The 12,805-nt window shown below is 40.5% G+C and overlaps 1 protein-coding gene across 1 annotated transcript in view; it reads right to left on the bottom strand.

The window, feature by feature from the left end:
* The window catches only part of COL24A1 (collagen type XXIV alpha 1 chain), a gene marked incomplete at its 5' end in the record, with an annotated part of 418,086 nt that overhangs the window by 397,959 nt on the left and 7,322 nt on the right, over positions 1-12,805 (bottom strand). Inside the window, one exon of the mRNA XM_089299394.1 lies at positions 12,297-12,361. Coding sequence (XP_089155520.1) covers positions 12,297-12,361 — 65 coding nt within the window. The remainder of the gene's footprint in view (positions 1-12,296; positions 12,362-12,805) is intronic.

The raw sequence follows: 12,805 nt of genomic DNA, 5'->3' as shown, positions 1-12,805 counted from the left end.
TATTTATTATCAGTCTTAAAATTTTACTGCAATGAGAATAAAGAAGTATGTTTTAAAACTATATGGACAAGGTAAATGAATAAAAGACAGAAAAGCAGATTAGAGATACCAACAAAGTTTTGAAAAATGAAAAGCACATGTAGCATTCAGCATGGCTGAAAACAGAACTCTATAAGCTTCCAGGGGCAGCAAAACTAAAAGCAGGCAGGCAAATCATATAACAGAAGTTCAAAGACTCAAGAATTAACGATACCAAATCACTGGATGAAGTAATGAGCTCAGGGCTCCAAATTGGAGGGAGGGGAAAGTTGGGGAAGGGGCTGAATGTTTATTTGAGATGCTTTAAGATAATAATAGGAGATTAAAGGATACTCATGCACAATGAACCAATTATAGCAGAAGATGGAAGAGAAGTACTGACAAAGGGATTCCGCTAAACTTTATATCCCGAGTAGACAGACAACCTCTCTCACCAAGAATCGCTATCTCACTTAACTCCAATAATGGTGGCAACCAGGATAAATTTTACAAGTAGGATATTGGAGGATTTTTATCTGAAGGAACTCAATAGTCTCACATATTTGTAGTTCAATAAGATGGCCATCCAAGTTCCTACTTAATACCCTTCTATGTGGAATATCTCAGTTGACATGCCTACCCATGCACATAGCTTCCAAGCATACTTTTAAGTCTTACTTTTAAGTGACAACAGAGATACTGCAGACATATAAAGAGTGATTCCAACATAAAAGGCAAACCCAAACAAACAGAAATTTGGAAGAAACAAATACAGTATAGGAAGCAGAAAAAAATCCAAAGAATATTATCATTCTTATCCTTAGAGAATTAAGAGTAAGTATCACACAGAAGAAACAACAGTATGCTGTTTTTTTTAATGAAACTGTAATCCATATACACACACATATATATACATACAAACAAGCAAAATTGACATTTTGAGATTTGATTATTCTTATAGCCCATATCTATACTCTTAAGCAGTGGTTTTTCTACTTACTACTTGTTGAAATCTTTATTTTGTTGAGGGTTAAGCTTATAATTATAAAGTAAACTGAAATTATATCATTGTAAATATTAAAGGAAAAATAATAAAAGGTGGAAGAGGGAGAGTGGAAGTAAGGGAGGAAGGGTAGGGTCAGAAGTATCATTATGCTCTTAAAACTGCATACATGAAATACAAGAAATCTGTTTCCTTTATATAAATTATAAAAAAGCTAAAGAAATAAAAAAGGAACAATATGATTGAGAAAAAAACAGATATCAAAACGTTTGAACACAAACAAAGATGGAAAACAGGATCTTTGGAGATCATTCCTGAAGATTCAATTTCTAACACAAATTATAGGAATAGAAAATAAATATATCTGACAGAAAGAACACAGGAAAATTCCCAGAAAATGGAACAAATTTCCACCTTGAAAAGGCACAGAGAACCTAGCACAATGAACTGAAGACGAGAAGACGTGTACTAAAGCACATCATCCCTGTTAGGAATTTGGAAAACATTATGTTGAGTGAAATAAGCCAATCCCAAAGGGACAAATACCACTTGTTCTCCTTGATAGGTGACAACTAACTAGGCACCAAAAAGGAAACCTGTTAAAGTGAAATCAACACTATGAGAAACGGTGACTTGATCAGCCCTCACCCTGACTGTTGATGAGCAGCTTAATATGTTATCCCTCTTAGTATTTTTTTTTGTTTGTTCTACTTAATACTTTTGGTTGAATACTGTAATCAATACACAATTCTTCTTAAGTGCTGAAACTTAACTGAAAAGTGATCGCTGTTAAATATAAGAGTGGGAATAAGAGAGGGAAGAGATGTGCAATTTGGTACATGCTCAAGCTGACTTACCTCAAACGGTAGAGTTAGAAACATACCAGGGGATTCGAATTCAATCCCATCGAGGTGGCATGTACCAATGCCATCTCACTAGTCCCAGTGATCAATTTCTGTTCACAATTGATCATAATGATAGGACTAAGAACCAAAGGGATCACATAAACAAGACTAGTGTCTGCAAATACTAGCTGATAGAATCAAAAAGGGAGAGAATGATCCAACATGGGAAGTGAGATACACAGCAGACCCATAGAATGGCAAATGTCCTAAGAGCACTCTGGCCTCAGAATCAGCCCTTAAGGCATGCGGATCTGGCTGAAAAGCCCATGAGAGTATTTCAGGCATGGAAAGCCAAAACACTCTGGGGGGAAAAAAAAAACCTAAATGAAAGATCTCCACGAGTGAGATCCCAGTGGAAAGAATGGGTCATCAAAGAAGGAGGTACCTTTCTCTGAAGGGAGGAGAGAACTTCCACTTTGACCATGGCCTTGTCTAAATATGATCAGAGTCAGTGAACTCAGGGGGCTTCCATAGCCTTGGCAGCTCATGACAAGAGCCTAGGGTGATTACTGATGCCATAAACAAGAGTGTCAAGTTGTTAAGTCAACAACAGGAGGCACTGTGCACTTACTCCTCATGTAGGATCTTTGTCCTTAGTGTGCTGTACATTGAGATTTAATGCTATAACTAGTACTCAAACAGTATTTTTCACTTTATGTTTCTGTGTGGGAACAAACTGTTGAAATCTTTACTTAATGTATGCTAAACTGATCTTCTGTATATAAAGAGAATCAAAAATGAATCTTGATGTGAATGGAAGGGGAGAGGGAGTGGGAAAGGGGAGGGTTGCGAGTGGGAGGGACGTTATGGGGGGGGAAGCCATTGTAATCCATATTCTGTACTTTGGAAATTTATATTCATTAAATAAAAGTTAAAAAAAAAAGAAAAAAAAGAAATTTCAAAACTTCAAAGATGAAATGATAATCTTTAAGGTTTAAAGAGGAGAATAAAAAGTTGCACACAGAGGATGAAGACTTAATGTAATGGATTTATTAACAACTCTGTAACCCAGGAGACAAGAGATGAGGGCCTTTCAATTCTGAGGGAAAAATGTTTATAGCCTAAATTTTGCACTAAAGTTTTGAACTTTGATAGAACTACACTGAGACAATAGAAGGAAGGCAAGAAAGGACAAAGGACAGTAGAAATGTATAAACATGTTAAATCCCCAACATTAATAAAAGAAGTCAAAGTAATTTTTAAACATTCTAAACAGGGATTGTTAAACATTTTAGGCAGGGATACAACTCTCACCACTGCTATTCAATATAGTTCTGGAAGTTTTAGCCAGGCCATTAGGCAATAAAAAAAAATTAAAGCGCTACAAATTAGGAAGGAAGAATTCAAACAATCACTCTTTGCGGATGATATGATTCTTTATTTAGGGGATCCAAAGAACTCTACTAAGAGACTATTGGAACTCATAGAAGAGTTTGGCAAAGTAGCAGGATATAAAATCAATGCACAAATATCAACAGCCTTTGTATACAAAGGCAATGCCACGACTAAGAAAGAACTTCTAAGATCAATCCCATTCACAATAGCTACAAAAACAATCAAATACCTTCAATAAACTTAAGGGACGTTAAAGATCTCTATGATGAGAATTACAAAATCTTAAAGAAAGAAATAGAAGAGGATACCAAAAAATGGAAAAATCTTCCATGCTCATGGATTGGAAGAATCAACATCATCCAAATGTCCATTCTCCCAAAAGCAATTTATAGATTCAACACTGTGGGGAGCAATCCGGACTAGACTGAGTTACTGGAATTAAGACTTATTCTATGCATCTGCTCTCCCACAATATGGCGCTGGGAGAGAAGTAAACAGCTTCCGCACAGCTGCCTCCAGTTCAACCAATAAACTGTAGGACTTGCTACTGATTGGAGGAGAGCAGCGTACTCGGCGTGTGGGCAGCCGAGTTGGGATTGGCAGAGGAGGACTGTAAAGGAGGAGAGAGACGGCATGCACGAGGAACATCTAAGGGGAACATCTAAGGGAACCTGTGCAGCCCCCGAGAGAGCCGGCCGGCGGTGTGCCGCTCCCCTGCGGAAGTGGGGAATGTGGCAGGGGGAACTGCCCTTCCACGGAGGTGGAAGGGACAGTAGCCAACCCGGGAAGAACCAGCAACAAACCCGGGGAGGGCCGAGCAGACAAAAGAACAGCGCAGGGTCCTGTGTCGTTCCTCCACGAAGAGGGGGAGCGACATAATGGTGCCGTGACTCGGATATGAAGCCTAGGCAGGGTTTAGTGTCGTTCCTCCACGAAGAGGGGGAGTGACATAATGGTGCCGTGACTCGGATAGGAAACCTAGAACGGATAGGAAACCTAGGACGGATAGGAAACTTAAGAGGGAAGAAACAGGAAGAAGTGGGAAAATACCGGAGAGAGAGACTAGCAAAGAGCCTAGGTGCCGGAAGAAGCTATTGAAAGCCTAGGCATAGACTCGGATATGGACTGTGGGAAAGAAGTTAGGATTGAAAGCGAAAGTGAAAGCTTTCATAGACTCGGATGCGGACTATGGCAGGGAAGCTAGGAGATTGAAAGCGAAAGTGAAACCTGGAGGAGGCTTGGACTCGGATATGGACTGTGGGAAAGAAGTTAGGATTTAAAGTGAAAGCAAGAAGAAACTTAGACTTAGATACGGACTGCAGGTTGAAAGTGAAAGTGAAACCTAGAAGAAACTTAGACTCGGATACGGACTGTGGGGAGAAGCCAGGAGAAATGAGAGGAATATTGTTGGAAGAAAACTTAAGGAAACATACCGGGTAGAGAAAAATGTTAGGGAGGATGAAGCCGCGAGTGCAGGCCGAGGCGGAGATATAAGCCACCTTGGAATTCTTCAAGTCACCCCGGGGAGCAAGAGGCGAAGATCTGGAACCAGAGGCAGAGACATGGGCCGCCAGGTTGAAATTCGCCAGGTTAGTCCGGGGAACTTGGACTGAATGCCGGTGGTGGCGGAAACATTCGCGGAAGCCGCCGCGTGCAGAGAGAGCACGGGGCGTGAATAGATAGGGAACGCGGGGCTGGCGCGAGGCCGTGGTTCAGACGCGAAGGGGCGTGGAGACCACGGAGTGTGCGCGCGAAGCCGAGCCGCGCAGAGCCGGGAGCCCGCCGGCGGGGCGAGGCGCCGGGAAGCCGCGCGGAGCCGTGAAGCTGCCGCGGGGCGAGGTGCCGAGAAGCAGCCTCGGGGCGAGCGCCGCCGGGAAGCCGCAGGGATAAGAGAAACAGAAGTTTAGAAGTAAAATGAGAGAAATAGGAATGCTGGTAGATAGAAGTAAAATAGGAGAAATAGGAATGCCCGGAGATAGAGAAATAGAGAAAGGCCTCCCCACAACACAGCAATGAGAGAGCTTGGATTCGGTCTGCCTGATTAGGGCGATAAGCACCAGCAGGCAGCTCGACCAGAGTATGAGCTGCAGGTCACCGAAGATAGGCACGAACCAACACTAATAAGTCTCCCCCACAATACGGCAATGAGAAGGCTTGGATTCGGTTTGCCTGATTGTTAGGGCTTGTAAGCCCCTGCAGGCAGAGCAGAGCATGCGCTGCAGGGCACCGAACACAGGCACGCATCAGCGCCTAAAAACCTCCTCACAACATGGCGAAGAGAGGACCCGGATTCGGTTTGCCTGATTGATGGGACTTGTAAGAACCTGTGGCAACTCTAGCAAGTAGAGCAGAGTGTGTGCCACGGGGCACCGAAGACAGGCGCGTATCAACGCCAAAAATAAAAAGAAAGGGGGATCTGTGGGGAGCAATCCGGACTAGACTGAGTTACTGGAATTAAGACTTATTCTATGCATCTGCTCTCCCACAATATGGCGCCGGGAGAGAAGTAAACAGCTTCCGCACAGCTGCCTCCAGTTCAACCAATAAACTGTAGGACTTGCTACTGATTGGAGGAGAGCAGCGTACTCGGCGTGTGGGCAGCCGAGTTGGGATTGGCAGAGGAGGACTATAAAGGAGGAGAGAGACGGCATGCACGAGGAACATCTAAGGGGAACATCTAAGGGAACCTGTGCAGCCCCCGAGAGAGCCGGCCGGCGGTGTGCCGCTCCCCTGCGGAAGTGGGGAATGTGGCAGGGGGAACCGCCCTTCCACGGAGGTGGAAGGGACAGTAGCCAACCCGGGAAGAACCAGCAACAAACCCGGGGAGGGCCGAGCAGACAAAAGAACAGCGCAAGGTCCTGTGTCGTTCCTTCACGAAGAGGGGGAGCGACATAATGGTGCCGTGACTCGGATATGAAGCCTAGGCAGGGTTTAGTGTCGTTCCTCCACGAAGAGGGGGAGCGACAAACACAATATCAATTAAAATACCAAAGACATTCTTCTCAGATCTGGAAAAAATGATGCTGAAATTCATATGGAGACAAAGGAGACCTTGAATAGCTAAAAGCAATCTTGTACAACAAAAACAAAGCTGAAGGCATCACAATATCAGATTTCAGGACATACTACAGGGCAGTTGTTATCAAAACAGCATGTACTGGTACAGAAACAGATGGATAGACCAATGGAACAGAATTGAAACACCAGAAATCAATCCAAACACCTACAGCCAACTTATATTTGATCAAGAATCTAAAACCAATTCCTGGAGCAAGGACAGTCTACTCAATAAATGGTGCTGGGAAAACTGGATTTCCACGTGCAGAAGCATGAAGCAAGACCCCTACCTTACACCTTACACAAAAATCCACTCAACATGGATTAAAGACCTAAATCTACGACCTGATACCATCAAATTATTAGAGAACATTGGAGAAACGCTGCTAGATATAGGTACTAGCAAAGACTTCTAGGAAAAGACCCTGGAAGCACAGGCAGTCAAAGCCAAAATTAACAATTGGGATTGCATCAAATTGAGAAGTTTCCGTACTTCAAAAGAAACAGTCAGGAAAGTGAAGAGGCAACTGACAGAATGGGAAAAAATATTTGCAAACTATGCAACAGATAAAGGGTTAATAACCAGAAGCTACAATGAAATCAAGAAACTCCACAACATCAAAACAAACAACCCACTTAAGAGATGGGCCAAGGACCTCAATAGACATTTTTCAAAAGAGGAAATTCAAAAAGCCAACAAACACATGAAAAAATGTTCAGGATCACTAGCCATCAGGGAAATACAAATCAAAACCACAATGAGGTTTCACCTCACCCCACTTAGAATGGCTCACATACAGAAATTTACCAACAACAGATGCTGGCAAGGATGTGGGGAAAAAGGGACACTTACCCACTGTTGGTGGGAATGCAAACTGGTGAAGCCACTATGGAAGTCAGTTTGGAGATTCCTCAGAAACCTGAATATAACCCTACCATACAACCCAGCCATCCCACTCCTTGGAATTTACCCAAAGGAAATGAAATTGGCAAATAAAAGAGCTGTCTGCACCTCAACGTTTATTGCAGCTCAATTCACAATAGCTAAGACCTGGAACCAACCCAAATGCCCATCAACAGTAGATTGGATAAAGAAATTATGGGACATGTACTCTATTGAATACTATACAGCAGGCAAAAACAATGAAATCTGGTCATTTGCAACAAAATTGTGGAATCTGGAGAACATCATGCTGAGTGAAATAAGCCAGTCCCAGAGGGACAAATATCATCTGTTTTCCCTGATCGGTGACAACTGACTGAACACCAAAAAGGAAACCTGTTGAAGTGAAATAGACACTTTGAGAAACAGTGACCAGACCAGCTCTTGTTCTGACCGTTGATGAACAACTTAATACTTTATCCCTTTTAGTATTTTTTTTGTTCTACTTAATACTATTGGTGAACTCTTTAATTAGCACACAATTATTCTTAGGCATTTAAATTTAACTGTAAAGTGATCCCTGTTAAATCTAAAAGTGGGAATAAGAGAGGGAGGAGATGTACAATTTGGGACATGCTCAATCGGACTTGCCCCAAATGGTAGAGTTAGAAACATACCAGGGGATTCCAATTCAATCCCATCAAGGTGGCATGTACCAATGCCATCTCACTAGTCCAAGTGATCAGTTTCAGTTCACAATTGATCATAATGATAGGATAAAGAGTCAAAGGGATCACACAAACAAGACTAGTGTCTGCTAATACTAACTGACAGAATTAAAAAGGAGAGAACGATCCAACATGGGAAGTGGGATACACAGCAGACTCATAGAATGGCAGATGTCCTAAACAGCACTCTGGCCTCAGAATCAGCCTTAAGGCATTCAGATCTGGCTAAAAAGCCCATGAGAGTATTTTAGGCATGGTAAGCCAAGACACTCTGGGAAAAAAAAAAAAAAACCCAGATGAAAGATCTCTGTGAGTGAGATCTCAGTGGAAAGACCTGGCCATCAAAGAAGGTGGTACCTTTCTCTAAAGGGAGAAGAGAACTTCCACTTTGACTATGACCTTGTCTAAATAAGATCAGAGTTGGCTAACTCAAGAGGCTTCCATTGCCTTGGCAGCTCATGACAAGAGCCTAGGGTGATTACTGACACCATAAACAAGAGTGTCAATTGTTAAGTCAACAACAGGAGTCTCTGTGCACTTACTCCCCATGCACTTACTCTCTGTACTTAATGTGTTGTATAATGTGAATTAATGCTATAACTTGTCTTCAAACAGTACTTTATACTTTGTGTTTTTGTGTGGGTGCAAACTGTTGAAATCTTTACTTAGAATATACTAAACTGATCTTCTGAATATAAAGATAATTGAAAATGAATCTTGATGTGAATGGAATGGGAGAGGGAGTAGGAGATGGGAGGGAAGTTTTTGGGGCAGGGGGGAGAAAGCCAGTGTAATCCAAAATCTGTATTTTGGAAATTTATATTTATTAAATAAAAGTTAAAAAAAGAAATATGGAAATTAAAAACCAAAAGAGGTGCTAAAACAATTGGGTAGGCTGGCGCCGCGGCTCACTAGGCTAGTCCTCTGCCTGTGGCGCCGGCACACGGAGTTCTAGTCCCGGTCGGGGTGCAGGATTCTGTCCCGGTTGCCCCTCTTCCAGTCCAGCTCTCTGCTTTGGCCCGGGAGTGCAGTGGAGGATATCCCAAGTCCTTGGGCCCTGCACGGCATGGGAGACCAGGATAAGCTCCTGGTTCCTGGCTTCGGATCAGCGCGGTGTGCTGGTCACAGCGCACAGGCCACAGTGGCCATTGGAGGGTGAACCAATGGAAAAGGAAGACCTTTCTCTGTCTCTCTCTCTCTCTCACTGTCCACTCTGCCTGTCAAAAAATAATAATAATAAAAATTTTAAAAAAGAAGAATTGGGCAGAGTGGCTCAGGAGTGGTTAAGGAGAGGTATTCTATTTTTTGTTATATGTTTGTAGTACAATAAGACCTTTCAACTGTATGCATGGACTATTTTGATACTTTATAAGCAGATATATATTCCTGAGAAGTCTAACTTGAAATACTATCTAGCTTATATAGAGGCACTTTCAGAATACTACAAATCATATTTGTGATCACTTTAAAATATAATATCTCTAATAATGCTATTCCAATCTGATTAGATGTTACATACTGCATCATGACAATAAAAAAGTTTATCTTAGGAAAAATGTTTCTAAGTTTTTTATTACATACTATTTAATTTTGTGATAAAAATATTTAATTTTCTAAAGTCTGAGATTTTTTTAAAAAGATTTTTATTTTTGTTAAGAACTGGTAATAAAATTTTATGTCTATAAGAAGACTGAAGGTTAATTCTTCCCGAATTAAAAGAACACATTTGATATTCTATAATTGAGATCTTAAGGTTAACAGAAAGATATTTTTCCTTGCATTGATTTTATTTTTTTTAAAATCTATTCATAACTATTCTCTTGGTCCTGTCTTTGGCTGATTTATAATATTTTGGTATTATTCATACATAGGTAAATTGTTATTCATAATGCAAGTGGCTGGCAGTTGTGAAGCCAAGAGATCTGCAGGACAAAGAGTTTCTGTGTTCAGAGATGGACAGACCTAGATTCAAAGTTCAGCTGTATGCGTTTGAGCACACCACTGATCCTGTCTCTTCCTCTGCAGGTTCATTATGGGGATTAGAATAATATATACAAAATACCAGCAAAGAACATGGCACAAAATACATATTTTAATTAATGATGTCTATTCTCCTTTTTCTTTTCCTCTCTGTGGCTCTCAGGCTGAATTTTAAGGAATTTGTCAACTTTTCAGTCAAAATATCTCATTCAAATCTTGATATCCCTGCTTATGAGGCTGTGACTCTTAGGGTAGCTATCTACTCTCCTTAGTCATGGAAACAGCAGTTTCATCATAGGCTTAATTATGGAAGCCTTGTGAGGAGGCAGTGGTGAGGAAAACGCATATTCTACTAGCACAGTGCCTGCTTTGCAAGTAAGTTCTCATGAACAGTAACAGCAATCATAACAAATTGAAAAACACACTTTCTACTCAAAGCAAACTGAAGTAACAGAAATGCCTAGGTCAATAATCACATTTCCTTTTTAAAAAAGTTTATTTATTTTCATCTACTTAAAATGCAGAGCAAAAGAGTGAGCAAGAGAAACAGAAGTATCCTCCATCTACTGGTTCATCCTTTAAATGCCTGTAATAATCAGGGCTTTGCAAAGCAAACCCAGGAGCCTGAACTCCATCTGAGTCTCTCACATGGGCACGGGGGCCCAAGAAATTGAACCATCATCTTCTGCCTCCCAGGATGCAATAGCAGGTGGAATATCTGGGACTCAAATTGGTATTCTTCTATGGGATGCAGGTTTCCCAAGAAGTGGCTTAACCCACTGCACCACAACACCTGCTCCCAAAATTCTATTTCCTAAAGTTATATGTACATGTGGCCTAATTTAACCATTTACCCATTATAAAAAAATTAGAAGATGTCTTCTAATAAATAACTTACATTCTTCATACCCACAGAAGATGGATTCCAGGACCCCTGAAGAAACCAAAATTATATAGGGGGTCGGCATTGTGGCATAGCAGGTAAAGCCACCACTTGCAGAGCCAGTATCCCATATGGGCACCAGTTCAAGTCCCAGCTGCTCATACACTTCTGATCCAGCTCTCTGTTGTGGCCTGGGAAAGCAGTGGAGGATGGCCAAAGTTCTTGTGCCCCTAAACCCACGTGAGGGACCTGAAAGAAGCTCCTGGCTCCTGGATTCAGATCGGCGCAACTCCGGCCATTGCGGCCATCTAGGGAGTGAACCAGCAGATGGAAGATCGATTTCTCTCTCTCTCTCTCTCTCTCTCTCTCTCTCTCTCTCTCTCTGCCTCTGCCTCTCTGTAACTCTGCCTTTCAAATAAATAAATATTTTTTAAAATTACATAGTATTTGCATAAATCCTGTATACATCCTCCTGTATACTCAGTCCTCTCTACCTTACTTATAATATCAAATAAAATGTAAGTGCCATGAAAATGGTTGTTATATTATATATTTAGGAAATAATGACAAGGAAAGAAGTCTGTATGTGTTCAACACAGGCACATTTTTTCTGACTACTTTCATTCCATGGCCAGTTGAATCCACAGATATGATAGAAACCAAGGATATGAAGGGCTAAGTGCATTTATCTGTAACCACTGCTCAGTTTGGTCAGGTTGGTAGAGAACCAGCCCTTCCTTCGGGCCCAATCTCTACCACACATGTATTTCATTCATAATTTGTTTACTTGTCCTTTTCTTACAGTCATTCAGTGGTATTGCCTGTAGGACCAGCACAATTCCAAGATTTTTCTCTTACGTATGTTTTCACCTTTTGGCAAAAGCATTGTTTTCCCTACAAGGCCAGTGGCATTACATTACTTATATTTCAGTCATGGGCCATTGAGATATTACATGGGAAACAGAAGATACATTAGCACTGTTGTTTAATAAATAAGTTAGGGTATACAAAGTCTCCTAAAACACTATTAGAACAATGAGCTAGCAGACTAAAACAAAACAAACCACTAATCTATTTTCAGAAACTATCTATTTGATTAAATACAATCCCAATCCAACTAGTATGCAACTTTTTTCTTTCTTAATGATGCAAGTCCAGATGGAACATTTATTATATGTTTGTGTTGTTTCAAGAAGTGCAAAGGTAATTCTGTCACAGTTTGCCACCCCCAAAACTCCCACTTAAAATGAAGTCACAAGCAAAGGCTTTTCACTGTACAAAACTTCCCTTTTATAGAGTCTGCTTAAAAATGTAAGCAATTTTACAGATGGAAGAGCTGAGTAATTTCTTAAAGGTCATATTTCCCTCCAAAATTTACCCTTACATTCTCATTTTGCTGTGTGGAAATTTTTTGTTTAATTCTGAATTTAAGGTTGTAGTGACTTTAAAGTTGGGTACTTTTGCAGTATGGAAGCAGCATTTTTATACCAAGAAATTTCCTTACCTTGTTCTTGTGCATGAACAACAATTCCAGCCACACATAGCAGAATAAAATGAAGAGGCAGGTTCCTAAAAAAAGAAAAGTACAATCAGCTAAAATACACTGGTTTGCTGGACATTTACAACATGTGAATCATAAAAACTCCAAAATAAACTTTACTGTAATATTAGAAATTAAATTATTTTAATCATATTTTAATAATATTTGTGGTTAAGAGCAAGAGCTCTGGATTAAAATTCCAGTTCTACTAATATCTATGTGACTTTTGCACACTTTTTAAGCCACTGTATTTCTCAGTTTCTTCATCTGTTAAATCTATCTCATAAAGTTAATTTGAAGATAAACATAAGAAAGTCTCTGGTGCATAGAAAATACTCCATAAATGTGAACTACCATGAATGATTTTTTATTTATTATGTCAAATTACCATAATTGCAATTTCATACATAGCAATTTCATATTTACAGTAAATAACTCAAATTAAATTACTTAACAATAATGATTAAGTTATA

Source organism: Oryctolagus cuniculus, chromosome 7 (genome assembly GCF_051225735.1).
Source record: "Oryctolagus cuniculus isolate XC-2025 breed Fujian yellow rabbit chromosome 7, ASM5122573v1, whole genome shotgun sequence".
NCBI lineage: Eukaryota > Metazoa > Chordata > Mammalia > Lagomorpha > Leporidae > Oryctolagus > Oryctolagus cuniculus.
This window is presented reverse-complemented; position numbering and strand designations above follow the sequence as displayed.